Source organism: Rhinolophus sinicus, linkage group LG06, assembly GCF_036562045.2.
Source record: "Rhinolophus sinicus isolate RSC01 linkage group LG06, ASM3656204v1, whole genome shotgun sequence".
Taxonomy (NCBI): Eukaryota; Metazoa; Chordata; class Mammalia; order Chiroptera; family Rhinolophidae; genus Rhinolophus; species Rhinolophus sinicus.
This window is the reverse complement of record NC_133756.1, coordinates 12,168,158-12,185,629: the sequence shown is the minus strand read 5'-3', so window position 1 is coordinate 12,185,629 and position 17,472 is coordinate 12,168,158. Positions and strand designations below refer to the sequence as shown.

General features: G+C 41.7%; 1 protein-coding gene and 1 non-coding gene across 22 annotated transcripts in view; one reads left to right on the top strand and one right to left on the bottom strand.

Moving 5' to 3' along the window:
• Positions 1–17,472, bottom strand: part of MACF1 (microtubule actin crosslinking factor 1) — a 311,434-nt gene that overhangs the window by 182,702 nt on the left and 111,260 nt on the right. For all 21 annotated transcript variants that reach the window (XM_074334445.1, XM_074334456.1, XM_074334436.1 and 18 more), the window contains one exon: positions 10,095–10,156. In XM_074334445.1, the coding sequence (XP_074190546.1) occupies positions 10,095–10,156 (62 nt within the window). The remainder of the gene's footprint in view (positions 1–10,094; positions 10,157–17,472) is intronic.
• TRNAI-GAU (transfer RNA isoleucine (anticodon GAU)) lies at positions 1,164–1,237 on the top strand. Its single transcript has one exon. It is a non-coding gene; the product is annotated as a tRNA-Ile (tRNA).

Sequence of the window (17,472 nt, the reverse complement as noted above, 5' to 3'; positions counted from 1 at the left end):
GCATGAAAGTAAAACAGACTGCTTTTTATTTGATCTTGAATTATTTATTAGCCACACAAGAATCTCTGGTTCTAAGCAAACAAAAATTTCAAAATTTGAAACTGGAAACAATAAAATTCAGGAATTTTCAGTTTGGAGTACAACACATGAAATGGTAACATTTACCAGAAGTGTATGTGTTTTTAAAATTGAAGCCAGATCTATTACATACTCTAGTCAACGCTGAACAACATTCTAGAAAGTTTGGACAAGGCGATGGGGAGTCTTATCATCCTGAAACATCTCAGGATTATTATGGACCACAATGGGATACGATGGCCAATGACAGACAGACGAGTCCAGCCAGAGTTAGAAAGGCTTTCCAGAATGCTACAAAGGAAGCGTCAACGCTAGGCACCCAGTGTTTCACAGGGCATACATATAATTTAACCTCTCTTTTACCAAATAGTGCTAATAGTGAATTTGAGGGGAAATTCCAATTTTATAACTGAAACTATGGAAAAACAAATCTCATTTTGAAAAAATGTGTGGTTAAAGTCAAACACTGTGCTAAATGCTTTACATGTCATCTCATCTATCCCTCACATATGTAAGGGAGATTTTATTATTATTCCTATTTCACACGTGAGGAAACGAGACACAAGAGGTTAGGTAACTTGCTCAAGGTCACAAGAGGAAAAACTAGCCTCAGTTTGGTATTTTGGGTTTTAGTCTTTGCCATTAACTACTATGCTTTGTAATCAACCATAATCTCATTTTATCCATTGAATCCAAATAACTGCCCTGTGAGGTTTATTTATTACCCATATTCCATAGGAGAAACTGAGGAGACCGAGGCTCTAGATAGTCAGGTCCCATACAGCTCTGGTAAGTTGCAGTAGGTCTTGTGACTTATTCCAAACCTAGTGATACCTTCTTTGAGTGACACTCCCAACACAGAATCAGAAGATTAGTGGAAATTATAAGGAAGAAGATTCATTTTCAACAAATAAATTTCTAGACAATAAAAAGGGTTACATTCAGAAGTATAATAGTAAATTTCTAGTCACCGGAATTTTTCAAGCAGAGATTGGGATATTGGGATTTCTACCTTTGCATGGAAAACTGAAACTAGTCCTTTCCAATTTTAATATTCTAGCATTTAAAATAGAAAGGGAGGGGGTTGCCCATTGGCTCAGTTGGTTAGAGTGTGGTGCTGATAACACCAAGGTTGCTGGTTCAATTCCAGCATGGGCCACTGTGAGCTGCGCCCTCCTTTAAATAAATAAATAAATAAATAAATAAATAAATAAATAAATAAATAAATAAATAAATAGAAAGGGAATCAGAATAAAGGCTGGAAATATTTGGGAAGAATTCCTGAAAGAGAAAGGACTTGAAGGATTACAAAATGTTTTGACAGAAGATGGGAAAACCACAGAAGGTAGAGAGGTGGAAATATGCCAAGTATGGATGTTTGTATGTGCATGTGTTAAGGAATAAGAAGGTGATGGGTAAATTACCCAATTAGAGAAAATGGCTCACGATGAATTGCATAAGCTTTCAAATACTGAAAGAATATTTCTTCAATATTTTGTGCTATTCATAATGTACTCACTACATTGTGACATTAACACACTTTTTAATCTGCAATGTTTACATTTTTCTCCATCACTTTAAACCTAGATAATGAACAAAACAATACACCCAGCTCAGACTTGTAGCATTTGTTGATTTCCAGCGTGTAAATACTCCCACCATGACCAATTTCAAGCTGCTAATATAATATCACTAAATGGATGTTGGGAAGAAATGTAGCACATTGTATAGTATTTTCCTCACAGAGATACAATCGACATAATTAACCTCAAGAGCATAGACAGCAATAACATATAGTAAAATAATCATGAAGTGATGAGTTTTGGGTAGTTATACCTTTATTTTAAATAGAATGTATTTAATTGTAAATTTATATAATTTAATCTTCAATAAGGTCTATGCTTAGCAACCAACTCACAAAATTCCCTAAAATTTAAGATTTGGCTCTCATGAGCACATGTAAGGTGGCTCCAGCATACCAGCGGCTCCAACTTTCAAGACCTCTCCCTCAAATGGGTCAAAGGTTTCCAGGTGTGGGCCTTGAACAGCCACAGCGCACCACTCAGAAATAAGCAGTCATGAGCATTGGAAAGGGAATGAATGTGATAAATTCAACTTTAAACATGTTGAATTTAAAACAGCCACAAAAGGAGCTACAAATGGAAATGTTCTTAAAGCAGCTGGAAATACCAGAATTCCATTTGGGTCAGCAGAGAATTTAGGTTTAGAAGCCATACACGTAGAGGTGCTAGCTAGAGACATGGGAAACGCTGGGCTTTCTGGATTCGGGGCAAGAAGGAAGAGCAGAGTGCTAAGGACTGAGCCTGAGGGAATAGCCCAAATTAGAAGGCAGGAGGTGGAAAAGCAATCAACAAAGGGGTGGGGGGGGCAGGGGAGGGGGGGGGCAGGCAGTGAAAGAGGTAGGCTGAAAAACAAGGAAGTGTAATCCAGGGATAATCACCAGTATCCAATGCTAGAGCACAAGGAGGGTGAGGGCTATGAAAGGGTTTTTCTCATTTTCCTACAAACAAGAGTGTTTTATGAGAATAATTTTCTAGACAGTGGTGGAATGGAAATCAGATTATAAATGAATGGTGGGTAAAAAAAGCAAACAGATAAAAAACAGTCAGATAATATTAAATGCTTGGTATTAAGGATTAACAAGAGGACAACAATGAGGAATTTATTTTTGATAGATAAGACCTAAACATAAGGTATAAAAATTGGGAATGGGCATTCAATAATTATTTAAATAAATTTTGGAAGGTTGGTGCAAAAGTAATTGCTTTTTTTTGCAATTAACCTTAAACCGCAATTACTTTTGCACCAACCTAATAGTAGGATTCAGAACCTAGTGAGATCACGTTATCAATAGGATACTAAACATCAGAGAACTGAAAAGAAAAAGAAAAAGGAAGCACTTTGAAATGTAAAGTTAATTTCACACCAAGGCACCAATATCTCCTAAAATTTCCAGTTACGTTTTACATCTGTGAATAGCAAAATTCAACTACCTTATAAGAAACTTAGAGAATTAGCTTACTATACCTCTCAGGCTTTGTCTGATTATAATAACCAAATAATAACTATGAAAACCAACAGAGAGTGATACTGATAAAGGAGGGAGGGGAATGTGGTGAGATTTGTTTCCCTGGAGAATTTTCAACAACAGAGAACAAGAATGGTCTGTTTCTGAAGCATATTGGACACAGCTCTGCCTCGAGAAGGATAAAGAATTAGCTAACATTTACTAGTGCTTCTATGTCAGAAATTTTTCAGATGTAGAAATGGGATCTGGAGGGCTCAATTAACATCCCAGGATCACCCAGCTAGTAAATGGTCAGGTCGATCAAATCTAGGTCTGCCCCATTCTAAAGTCTTTACCTCTTCTGCACATACTAGGCTGACTAAAGTTTTCTACAAATTTCTTAAGAAAAAGCCCAGTGGACTAAGCATCAGAAGAAGTTTTAGAGGCAGTCACATGAAGCCAACCAACAGTGCTCAGGAATCATCAATATGTATGTTTCCTTCCAACAAATAATAATACTATCCTGTCAACAAAGATGAGTATCTAGATCCTTGACCGTCTGCACTCCCTGTGAAAAATCACTGTCAAAATTAGTGAATGCCTCTAACAAATAGATACAAATGGCTAACAAACTCATGAAAAGATGCTCAGTATCATTACCCATACGGAAAATGTAAATCAAAACTAACTACTGCAGTGAGGTAGGTACCATTTCCCATCCCCTAGGATGACTACAATCAAAAGAACAGGTAAGGGTTCATGGGGATGTAGAGAAACTGGAACCCTCATACACTGCTGATGGGAATGTAACATGATGCGGCTGCTTGGGAAAACAGTCTGACAGCTCAAAAGGCTAAACACAAGTTACCATATGACCCCATAGTTCTGCTCCCAGGTATATACCCAAAGGAACTGAAAATACGTCCAGGGAAAAAAATCTTGTACATAAATGAATGTTCATAGCTGCATTCATTATTCATAATAGCCCAAAAGTGAAAATAACTCAAAAATCTATCAATTGATAAATGGATAAATAAAATGTGGTACATCCATACAATGGAATATTATTCAGCAATAAATACTGATACATGCTATAACATGGATGAACCTTGAAAACATTGTGCTAAGTGAAAGAAGTCAGTTACAAAGGAAAGGGCCACATATTGTATGGTTCCATTCATATGAGATATCGAGAACAGGCAAATCTAGAGAGACAGGACGTAGATTAGTGGTTGCCTAGGAATGGGGGAGAATATGAGGGAGTTAGGGGTGACGACTAAAGAGTATAGGGTTTCTTTTGGGGGGAATAAAAATATTCTAAAGTTGATTGTGATGGTTACACAACTCTGAGAATATACTAAAAGTCACTGAATTATATACTTTAAATGGGTGAATTGTATGATATGAGAATTAAATCTCAAAAAAGCTATTTTGAAAAATGAATGAGTGACTAAATTTTGAAAGAACAAGTCCATGCTAACCCAGACCAATCCTCCCCGATCCCCTGTGCATTAATAAACCAAGGAAAGCTCTGCTCTCCCAATTGTTTAAAGATTGGCTTGAAGTTATGAGAAACTAAACAGCTTTCCCCAATTTCTAAGTGGCTTTTTAGCAAAGGGAATAAACTGCACTTAAGAGCTTGGATCAGAATCTGAGCCCAAAGGGACGTGAAAGATTACTTAACTCTAACACTGTCAGTTTACAGATCGGAAAAGTGCTGCCTAGAGAAGTTAAGTAACTGGTGTAAGATCACTGAGCTGGGAAGTGTCGGGTCACTGTCTCCTGACTCTGAGTTCAGTGCTCCTTCCCTTCACCAGGCTTCCATGATGCTTGAAGGGGAGAAATGACCCATTAGCAATAATATTGAATTATAAAAGGACTCCCACCCCCAAAAAAGAACCAAGAATTATCATGTAGTATTCTTTGATACCTGTAGAAAACCTGATCTAGAAACACTTTCCTTTAACACTGTTCAAAGGAAACACAAGCACCTCAATTTCGTTGATCCAAACTATGTTGAAAACCAAAAAAAAAAAAAAAAGGTCAGAGGAGAAAGTTTTAAAGAGGAGTATGTTATTTACTCTCATCTACACTTACTAAAAACTACAGGGAAAGTGAGAGTGAGCCTGGTAACTTCGAATAGATTTCTGAATTTACAGATTTCTCAACTATAAGAGGGGAAGTCCACATTGATTCAGTGGCCAAGTTTATCCTCAAGGTAAATAAGGCCTAACGCTAAAAAACAGATTATAACTGGCCTAGACTTTTCACTCAGGGAAGAACTACAAGCCTAACTGAAATGCAGGGAAGAAGAGTGGAGGCTGGGAATCCCTGTGGGAGCAAGGAAAGTGACAGAGGGGAGCAAAGTGTGAAGCTCTTTACAGATAAGATTCTCTCATCTCCCTGTTTTGAGAGTTCTTTAAGTTCTGAGAAATCTAACAGTGGTACTGGCCAAACCCAATTAACCAAGATCCTCTGAGGATGACTAAAATCCACAAGGGACAGCTTTACTTAATAGGCAGGCACTTATGCACAGGGAGTAGAGAATCTAAGTCCGAATGAAGGCTAAAACTTTTAGAGGAGGTTGAGATGTGCGTAGAGTAAAATCAAGACTTGAAAACCCAGGGCCAGGCAAAGACAGCAGGAAGCACCACACGCGGGCAACAAAGGCAGCATTCCTCTCCTCAGGGTCTAACCAGCACTACTTTGTCACTCTCTTAAATTAAACTCCACTGCCAGTCTCCTTCTGACCTTTCCCACAGGCATGAATAAGCGAAGAGGTGTGAAAGTACACGCAGTGTTTAGGGAGCAGCGAGCTGTCTCGTGTGGCTACGGCGGAGGCTGCACAGGAGAAGAGTGTCTGTCTGGAATCCTTGGAGCTGTATGCTAACTACCTAGGGAGCCTCAAACAGAAAGAGGAAAACGGAAAACATTAGCAAAAATTTGCAGTTTAAAAACTTTTGCTCATTTAGCAGGAATTTTTTAACGAAAATCCGGGAAGGCCAGTGGCTTCTAGATTGCATTCGTGAATAAAAATGGAACAAACTGTTCCATCTGCTAGATTAAATACTAGTCTTTCCTTTCTACCTACCAAGCTCTGAAGTCAACCGAACTCATGTTCTCAGTTCTGCCTCACCCTCTCATCCTTTCTTGAAGTTCTCTTTGGGAAGATATACTTTATTAGCTACCAGAACCTAGAGATATGGTTAAGAATAATTTAAAACTCTAGATTTTTCTTTTTGATGGTTCTGGCACAAAAGCATAACTCTTGGGTTTACAGGCTTGTATTCTAAATTAGGTTATTTTTATATTTCAGATGCTTACACCGACAGTGTTCTCAAATATAATAATCAAGAGGAATTAATTTGCTTATTCCAAAATAAATGGACATTTTAGAATCTGAAAGATCCTATGGCATCTAAATCTAGAATTTGAGAGGCTTGGTTTTGATCTTACATCAGTCTACTTGCAACATTAATCTGGGTGTACTTGGGGAACAAAGCAAAGGATGTTTGACTTATAAAAAACAAATCTCGATCCCTAATTCTCAGCCCAAAGTTCAAAGAATTCTAGCATGGGAGCAATGATTCTGATTAGCAGTGAATCTCTCTGAAATATCTCAAGACAAGAAAATGCCGTTGGAACCGTAAGCTGGAAGTCTGAGATGACAGATCGCTCGGGCTGGCCTCCAATTTCTAACAATGCTATGATGTGTTCATCTCGTTTCTCTCTCCCGGGGCCTCCTGTCATCACACAGCATGAGGCAGAGGTCCAACAGGCAACATCAGCTACAAGTGAACAGCAGGGAACCAGAGCGTTCGTATTCCACTACAAAGTTCAGGGAGACAAACTTGGGGCAGAATAAATTCAGTTCTTCCAACTGTCAGAGATGAGATATGAAACCAGAGCAAGTTGGGAGCATCTTCAGTAAAATAAATAAGTAATTTTGGTCAGAAGACTCATGATTGATCTTTAGCTCCATCCTTCCCTAGCTGTGTGATCTTGGGAAGTCACTTCATCTTTTTAATTCTCACTTTCCTTAGTTGCAAAAACTGAAAGGAGAAAATCTGGACCTCCTTCAGGGTTATTGTAAGGATCAAGTCGGATGAGAATGTGCTTTGTAAGCTATAAAACACTATCAAAATATTATTTACTCAAAGCAACCAATACTTATAGGCTACTTCTTGTGTCCCGGGTGCAGTGCTGGGTAGAGAAAACCGCACACTGCCAGTCCCAGGCATCAATGAGCTCTCCAACAGGGGAGACCAGTGTGTGACCTCTTCAAAGTGCTATGGAATAGAGATGAAGATGCAATGAATTTAATGGCAGGGATGGAGCTCAGCGTCTCAGGAAGGCAATATTGGACCTGAGCCTTCAAGGGTAAGTGGGTGATGGCCAAGCAGAAGCGGCTGGGTCATGCATTCTGAGGGGAGAGAAATGAATAAGCAAAGAGGTGTGAAAGTACAAGTGTTTAGGAGCAGTGGGTTGTCGCGTCTGGCTACAGCACGAGCACAGGGGCGAATGCCTACAAACGAAGCTGGACAGACTGGAACCAGGCTGGGAAGGGCTCTGCAGCATGGCAGAGGCAACTGGTGCATATTGAAAGAATTAGACGGGGACAGTTTTTTTCTCCCCTTCTTTCTTTGTCCTCACACTAAAAAAATAAGACACAATAGCAAGTTGTAACCCAGCGGAAAGATAAATGCTACACGTGCTCTAACAGAAGCACGTAAGGAGCACAGGGAAGCGCACAAAGAAAAGGGTGGTCAATTCCACATGGGAGTCAGGAAAAGGCTCATTAAGGAGGCGTTAAGTTGGTGATGGAGGCAGAACCGAGTTGGGGAAGGTATTCTGCGCAGAGGGAGCAGCATGAGCAAAGATATAGCCATGAAACAGCATGGCACATGGTTCAGTAGGAGCTTAAGGTCTGAAGGGAATTTGACACCATGAACCTGCAAAGGGAGGCAGAAGCCAGCGCCCGTGCTGCAAAGGTTCAGAGCACCGATTCTAGACTTTAGGTGGCCTGAGTTCTAAAATTTCAGCTGTGCCTCTTCTAGGGTGTGACCTTGACCAGGTTACGTAACCTCTCTAAACCTCATCGTCCCCCATTGACAAAATGGGGACGTTAATAGAATCTACAGCATAAGGTCACTGAAGGATTAAATGAGATAATCCAGGTAAAGGATTTAGTACAGATTATCTAATTTACAGTAAACAATAAACCACCACTACTACTATCATTATTATAGAAACAGTTATTAGGAAACTGTTATAGTCAGGGCAAGAGATGAGGCGGCCCCGGACTAGAGCAGAGGGAACAGGGATGGAGAAGAGAAGTCAGATGCAACTTTTTCCGAGTCGGAAGTGATTGACTGGAGTTGGTGACAAGGCAGAGATGATGGGCGAGACTGAACACAGTATGAATCCAGCTTCCGAACCTGGACAGAGAGGCACAGGAGTGAAAATACTCAGCAGCATGGGATGTGTTGAATATAGGATATGTCTGGGTGACATCCAGATGAATGTCAAGTACACTGTGAGATACGCAGGACCTCGGCTCAGGAAAGAATGCAGGAAAAGGCTCTATCATTACCTCCTTAGCTACATCTTATAATTTGAAAATCGTCCTCACCTGCAATCCCTGTTAAACAAGGGGCCCCCAGGAGCTATGTCTGATTTATGCAACCATTTCCGTGGCCAAAGTTTACTGAACAATAGACACCTGACCCATGGAGAAAAAAGAAAATCCCAACCAATCAAGGTGGTTGGATTTGTGTCTTTAAGTCATGTAGCTGCAGGGTTTTGTATCACCATTCAAGGGACAGCTCAGACACAAGTAATGGAAGAAATGCAATGAAATTAATGCAGGAGACATGCAGAAAGAAATAAAACTGAGGGGCTACAAGGCCTCCTAAAAAGCGAGTAGCTGCCCGATCAGGTTTAGTTTTAACAAAGCCCCAATGCACGCACTCATCAGATCCTGTGAGATCGCCTCGCGTCCTTTCCTACTGTGCTGCCTTGCATTCATGTAACCAAGCGATCCCCGCGCCTGAAACAGAAGAGACTGCCAACGCAGAATGCAGAGAATGAAACAAGGACACGGCTGCGGTTAGGACCCTGGGGACCATCAACGCGGAGGAGTCCGAGGAAGAAAAGCCTGTGGAAGAGTCAGGGAAAAGGCATCCACAGAGGGAAGAGGTAATTCTGGGAAAGCGGTGTCCTGGAAGCCAACGTGAGAGAAAGCTTTAAGGAGTAGTCAGTCAACAGCATCAGCGCGACAGGGAAATCAAGTAAGAGGAAGAGAAAACGGGGCTACTGGGTAGGCAACTACCAGGTCACTGGTGACCTTTCCCAGAGCAGTAATTAGGACTCAAAAGCTTTGTTGGCAAATCATGGCTGCCCCCTAGGCATACTGTTTATCCTGAGGGAGGTCTTCAATGTCTCTGCCTTGGTTTCTCCTCTGTTTAAAAATAATAATAAAATCTCCCCCTCAACCCTAGCCATTGTGGAAGTGTTCTGTATTTTAAAGTGCATGGTGGTTAAACATGTATGTACATATGAAAAAATTCATTAAACTGAACATTTAAGGTTTATGCACTTAGAAAGAGGGGGGGGGGGACACAAAATCCCCTCTGCCTCATCCTTACGTAGTAATCAGATTTTAAAAATCAAAATAAAGGGGCTTATAAAATAATTTGCAAAGTGTTCTTTGAATCCCAGGAATCACTACCCCCCACCCCCGCTTCGCCCCCCGAGTCCAAACCTCAGCCTTCTGAGGTAATGGCATGTATTACTGTCCTAGCCAAAAAACTGATCAGTAAAGGTTTCCATGCTGTTATGACCATGTTCGTTATTTTAAAAAGGTCACACGTGTCTCTCTAAGAACCGGAGCACAGGGCGAGCAGGCTGAGCCATCGGAGAGAAGGGCTTGAGGAGCCGGATTGCGCCCGTGTCGCAGGGCAGGACGGCGGCCCCAAAGGAGTCCTACCTTCATCAGGTGCTTGTTCACCCACTTGGTGAACGTTTTCTTCTGAACGCGGTCCCGCTCATCTGTAAAGAAACAGAAGACACTGGCTTAGTGCTACCCGGGCCACAAGTTCCCATCCCCCTGCCTTGCCCACACCCGTTTCTCCAGGAGTGTAGAGACAATTTCCACAGAACTGGGAGACAGTGTCTTGCTGTTAGGAACGTTTGGCCTGCCTGAAATTCCTCCTGTCCTGACCACGTTGTCAGCCCTCAGGTTAGAATAAAGTGTCTCAAAAACCAAGTCATGGCAAAGTCTCCTTAACATCATAATTCTCTGGGGAGCAGAGTGATTCCCTGCTTCCCCTACAGCAAGCTCCAAAAAGCCAGAGTGTGAATACCACCAACAGAAAGGGTCCAGTGGCCTTGACCTTTGGGACCCTCTTCCTGCAGTGGTTAGATCTCACTCTTCACACACCCATCTGCCTCGTCTGTGCTCAACTCCCTCCCGCTCCTACCCGAGTGCTTCCCTCCTTCCAGTTTCCTCACCAGCCATTACCAACCAGCCAAACTCTCGACGCTGCCCGGTTTGCCCCCATTACACAGTTCCTCCCTCCCTTCCTTCTCCGAAGTCTTACGGAGCCCTCATTTCTTGGTAGGCAAACTCTCCTTCATTCTGACTGTTGTTCGCCTCTTTAATAGAAACATGACTTGACAATGACTGCTCCAGAAAGAACTCACTTTCTCCCACAACTGCCAATTCCCAGGGCCACTTCCAGACCCCTGATCTATCAGCCCCGCTCCTTTTCTATTTCCCTGAAGCCCGTGCCATTCCCTACACCGTCTTGTTCAAATCGTCCTCACCGTCATTCCCTGCTGCCCGCCCTCCGCCATGTGGAAAATCTACCCCAACCTAAGCTGACAACGTGGGTCACACTTATTATCTCCACGTGTATGCTCTGGCAGGATCCCGTTACTTCAACATAGACTCGTATGCGGACAATGCACCTGAGCCTGCGCGGCTCCCCTGACTTCATCTCCGATTCATGTCCAGCCCCCACAGTGCCACATCCTGGGCCTCATTCCTTCCCCAAACATACTACTAGCACTTCCTATCAATCAATCTCTCACACTTCTAAGCATTCTTAACCTCAGCCCCTCCATTCTTATTTTACCCCATTTATTCAGAGCATCTCAGAGTATCCCCACCTGTGCTAGACAACATGGTGAAGCAATTCAAACTGCCATCACTAATGCCCCAGGGACTCTCATCTGCCTAACCTACTACTTTATTCACCATGACAACCTCCTAACCTGAATTATCACCACTGCTTGACTCTCCCGTTTTTAATCCAAGCCAGAGAACATTTCAGAAGAAAGTGGCGGAATTATGCAAATCTGGTCCACTAGTAATTCACAGGAATTTCAGTCAGGTTTTCTCTCCTACTGCCCAGTTCTTCCCTTCTTTCTGATTCACTCATAAAAGTCACACCGGTGCCATCCAACATGGAAACGCTCTCTCCGCACTTCCAGGTAAATGCACATTTCCTCCGTTTTCTGCGCGTATAGCCATTCGGTTGGTAAGCGCTCCCTTTTCTCTGCCTCTGGTCTTACCTTCATGTCCTTCTTTTCAGCCCTGAATCCTTTCCTGTTTTGCAAGGAACAATGATCTCTTCCAACTATAGACCACAGAACTGAGAAATTAGAATAAACTTCAGAAGTTACCTAATCTAATTTCCTGATACACAAATCCCTTCAGCAACAAAGAAGCCTATGTCCAGAGTTGAAAGGTCTGTCCAAATCTTGCATACATCTACAATATTCTTGAGGCTTAAAACTTAATAGAGACGTCATTACCTCATAAAGCAACACATACTAGTTTAATAGTCATAATCTGCTTCTTTATAAATTCAACCTACTGGCTCTCATTTGGAACTGTTAGAAGAAAAAAGAATCTAATCTGTCTTTCACTTCATCAAGTTCTGCAAGTATCTGAAACCAAGGTTTTTATTAGATTTGACCAGTCATTTAGCATCTTTTTAGATGCTGATACAGTTATCCAACATTATCATCCTTTCCCAGCCCGGATCACCCGCAAACTGAACCAGAATCAGCTTGCAACTAATCTCATCCAAACCACGGACGCATTGCTCACACTATTTATTTTCTCTTCATGGCATGCTACTTTCTTCCTCTCCACCTCTCCAAATGCTATTTATTCTTTCAAATCCAGCTCATTCATTCACTCATTTATTCTTGGAATAAATCTTTTTTAAGGACTTGGAACAGACTGTGTTACACAAAGCCACAGTCCCTACCTTTAAATGAGATGACAGTCTAGCAGAGAAAAGAAATAACTTCAATACAGTTTGGTAATTGTCATAACAGAGGTAAGCAGAGTGTTCAAGAACCTAACAGAAGGGGTTAAGACTACCTGAGAAGAGGAGGGAAGCATGGGAGGTTAGTGACAGTTTCCAGGAGTGGCTCTAACTAAACCTTAAAGATGAGTAGAAATTAGCCAGAAAGGGAAGGAACAAAACTACTACATGAAATTTCACCTAATGCAAATTCATGGAGAGAAGGAGCTTATGTTCAAAGAACAGCACAGCATTACGAACGGTTGAAAGACAGGATGTGTATTAGGTAGTGGTGAGATTTAACACTGGATAGGATGACATGGGCCGAATTATGACTTTTCACGACAAGCTAAGGAATCCAAACTTCATCGCCAAGAAACTGGTAAGGGGAAGGTCCGAGGGAGCATTGAAAAATTTTAAATAGGAGACTGACATGATCAGATTTGTTTGAGAAAAATTACTCTGACAGTCTTTCCTGACAACGCCAGTTCTCAACAGTCTCTTTGTACTCCAAGTTTTTATGGTACTTACTATGCTAATCACTCCGTCAGCACTTATAATTACATAGAGCTCTGAACTTTTAATACACTTATTTTTACATCACCAATAAGATCATTAACTCCACAAGGAGATCATGCTTTTCTTTTTGGTACCTCCCAGAGCTTCTAACCGCTAAAGCTTTACATAATAAAAAAACTCTGGCCAATATACGATTAGAAGACTGGCTAAAGAAAGGCACAAAATGAAATCAGAACTGAGTTACCTACAAGAGTCCAATCCATATGTTAAAACCCCAGCAAGTATCACCTGTGTGCTGGGACATGCAGACACGATGGGGAAACAAAAATTCTCACTCTGAAGTCACAAGTTTTCTTTCTTATTTTTCTTTGTAGAATTTCTTTTATTATAAAAGTTATATGTGCTTGCTGTAACAGGTTAACAATACATAGATGGAAAAGAAAAAGTTAACACATTTCTTTTTAAACTTATCAATATTTTAAAGAAATGGTAGAAATCATGTGATTGCTTTTTAGTCCACTGCCTTATTTTAGACCTAAAGGTGCGATTAGGACAATTGAGTCTTTTTAATTTTACTATTCATAGTTAGTCTGTTCACCTACCAAACCCTCCCATGGAGATAATGGACTAGGGAAACCTGATGGTCAAATATCAATCATGCTGCCAATGGCTGAACAGATAACTTTCACTTCAGGGGAAAGAGGCCTAAGTACTTACTCTGAATATAATTGCTAAAGGCAACTCTCCAAACCAGTTAGCCTGCTAAGAGCTGAGCCGTAAGTTCCTCAGAAAAGGTTTTGGAGAACGACATTGCCCCAAAGCTGGAGAATCTTTTTTTAGGATCCTTTGTTGCAGACCCATCAATTACATGGAAGTTCTTTCCTAATTTAAGCATCAGGGCAAGAGGACGTTGCAGTGCCTGGAGTTTAAGATCTTAGTATTTTAGCGAGGAAAGTCACTAGGGAAGGCAAAGAACAACTTTAATGCAGAACTTCAGAATGCTCCAAGCAGCTCAGACTTTCACAGTTTGTGGTAAATTTAAGCTCTGGCTCCCTACACATAATTCCCTACTTTAATTCCAGGCCCAGCAAAGATCTTTCTGGAGGTAGAATTTGCAGAAGGTACCCTTAGAAAATCATAGAAAAGGTGCTTTTCTTTTAGATGCTTCTTCTAAGCTCAGCCCCACCAAAGGCTATAAACTGACAAAGGAGAACTCAACTGCCCACTGGGAAATTCTTAGATTGAATATACTGAGGTGCAAATTAATAACTTGGGGGTTCCTTAATTAGAAGGATTTAATACTTGTTTCTAACTTTCAGACCACTGTTGGCCACCAAGCTAACAACACCTCTCCTCATTTTCTTTATTTTCATCTCACTGGCAGAGATGTCCCTCCCGGTAACCTAGGCAAGTCCTTCCATTTAAAATCTGGCTCCCACTTCCTCCTTCTCCTCAGGAACCTTAGTCCAACAATTATCCCTCTCTCCTGTCCCCTTGGCTTCCTGAACAAGCATGAGAACAACGCTCACTGTCTCTACTTGCTTACCTCCTACTCCCCCACGTTACCTGGCAACTAGCCCCACGAATTTATTAAAACTGCTCTCCCCACAATCATCTAACTGCCAACCCAGAAGGCACTGCTGACCATTTCTTCACCTCCTAAACCCACTCTCCTCGAATCTGAGACTCCATTCTATGCTGGTTTTCCTCCTTCCTTTTTGGTTGTTCCTTCTCTTTTGCTCACCCTTAAGTGTTGAACTCATCCTTAACCTTCTTTCCTTTTCATTCTGAATTACAGAGTCTTAAGCTATCCATGGACCCAAGGGTCCAGAGATGGGATTGGAGAGCGGAGATGTTGCAAACCACCTAAAATTTCATGCAAAATTTTGGGTGTTATGTACACTGTGGAATGAAAACAACAACATAGCTTAAAAAAAAAAAGGTTAAGAATAGCTGTTTTCTTACATTCTCCCAGGATGATTTCACCTACACCCATGGTTTCAACTACAGCCTATACACTGATAACTTCTAAATCCATATCTTCAGCTAAGGCCTTTACCCTAAACACCATTTTGATATGTCCAACAGCCTCCTAAAAATTTCATGCTCATCTCAAACTCAACATGTCAAAAACTGAACTCTTTCTTTCTGCTTTAATCCATCTGCTATGAACTAATGTTTGTGTCCCCCCCCAAAATTATACGTTGAAATCCTAACCCCCGATGTGACAGTATTAGGAGAGGAGGCCTCTGGGAGGTGATTAGGTCATGAGGCTGGAGCCCTCAAGAACGGCATCAGTTCCCTTAGAAAAGATCTCAGAGAGCTTTCTCACCCTCTTTCTGCCATGTGAAGGTACAGTGAGAAGACAGCTGTCTATGAACCAGGAAGAGGGTCTTCACTAGACACTAAATCTGCAACTGCCTTGATCTGGGACTTCCAGCCTCTAGAACTGTGAGATAAATGTATGTTATTTAAGCCCCCCGGTCTATGATGTCATTATAGCAGCCCAACTAACACAGCCTCTCAGTACTGCCAGCAATCTTTCTGACAAGACTGTTACGTACTGTCCACCTGAAAATCCTTCGGGGACTCCTCATCCTCACAGTAATGTTAACAGTGAACATTTATTGAGTATCTACTTATGTGCTGAGCACCTTGCATATAGCTTCTAATGCTCAACAACGCTGAAAGATAGGTACTATTTTACTGGAAACATAAAACCCAGAGAGTTTAACTTGCCCAAGATTACAAGGTAAGTAATGAAGTCCAGTTTGAACCCAGCTCTGCTTGATTCCAAAGGCTGATAACCTCCATTCGGGATAATAGTCAAACTTTTTAGCTTGGGCTCTAAGACCCATGATGATGTGATACGTGCCTGCCACTCATCGCTCTCCTAAAACCCTAACCTCCAGCCTTGCTAAACCATCTGTCTTTGTGGTGACTGTTTCATCTGCATGGCATTTAGTCCCTCCTGTCTCTGACTACTCAGTCTTCAGCACTCAACTCTCACCTCCTCCAGGAGCTCTTCCCATCCTTTACATATGCAACTCTTAGGTGAGCTTCCTCGTGTGCTTACTGCAAGGTATCATAGTTTACTTGTCTACCTGTCCTAATCTATGAGGAGCAGACTGAGAATAGGCCAAGGGTTGGAATGAAACCCCTTCATGCCCCGCAACTGAGGCACGAAGTTCTGTGTTCTGATCCAACATGTCCTACAACATAGTCCCGGGGCATCATGTATCATTTAAAAGGCAAATGAGAAAAGAGTCTTTGCCTGTTTCCCTAAAAGAGTCTTTGCTTGTTTCCCTAGTTTCTCGAGTATTTATTGGAGAACCACAGAAAAATGAAAAGTGGTTCAAGAACCCCAAGAAGCACCAAGCACCTGGAAATCTAAGAAGGACACACCTGAGCTGACAAGAGAAGGGAAGAGAGTCAGAAAGGCCTGTTCCTTGACCTCATGAAGTTTACAATCTAGTGGCAGAGACCAACACATCAATAATTAACAATAACACCAAGCAAATAACACATGGACATAAGCTGCACAAAATCACGCTGATAAACACAGAGTTGATTAATTCTGACAGAGGGATAGATGAGTTCACAGAAAGCATCTGATCTAAACCTTGGATAACGAGTAAGATTTTGGCAGCCCAAAGAGGTTAAGGAATTCCAAACAGAAGGAAAAGCATGAGCGGCAACTGGAAAACAAATGAAGTACACAGAATGTGTTTCAGGGGATGGGATAGCTATACACAATATACATTCAGCAACGCAATGAGAAAGGAAGCGAGCAAGGTCATCTGAGGTCATTATCACTCCAGAGCAGTATGTACTTAATTCAGTAGATAAAAAGATGCCAGCATACCATTGAAAGCCTTTTAACCAAATGGTGTTTGGGAAAGACTAATCTAGCTTTGGACTGAAGGCCAGACTGCAGCAGAGAGATACTAAGAGGTAGAAGAACCAGTTAGGGGTCTACTGTAACAGCCAAGAAAGAAATCTAAGACCTTGAACTAGAGCAGAGGCAGCAGGAATGTAAAGAGGACAGCAGACCCGCAGGACAATGCAAAGGCAGAAACAATAGCCCCTAACTATGGACGAGGTAAGTTCAGGAAAGGGAGAAGTCAGGATAATTCTAATGTCTGTAGTCAAAGCAACTGGGAGGAGGTATTACCGTGAGATAAGGAAAATAAAAGGAGGCAGAGACTGGGTGAGGGTAGGTGGAGTAAAGCACAAGAAAAGCAATGAGGTGCTAGCAGGACCTTCTGGCAGAGAGTTGGAACTTTAGGTCTAAAGTGCAGAAGAGCCGTCAGAACTGAGGGTACAGATTTGAAACTAACAGTTGACAGCTGAGGTTGTGGCAAGTAGAGCAGATCTTATTTCAACAGATCTTCCTAAATCACGGCTTTGCCCATATCACCCCTCTATGCAAAATCCTTTAGTGGCTCCCAAAAGGTCAGAGGATCAAGTCCAACTCCTTAGTTTCCACAGCCGGTTACAACCCTATGAAATTCAATTCCAGTTTGT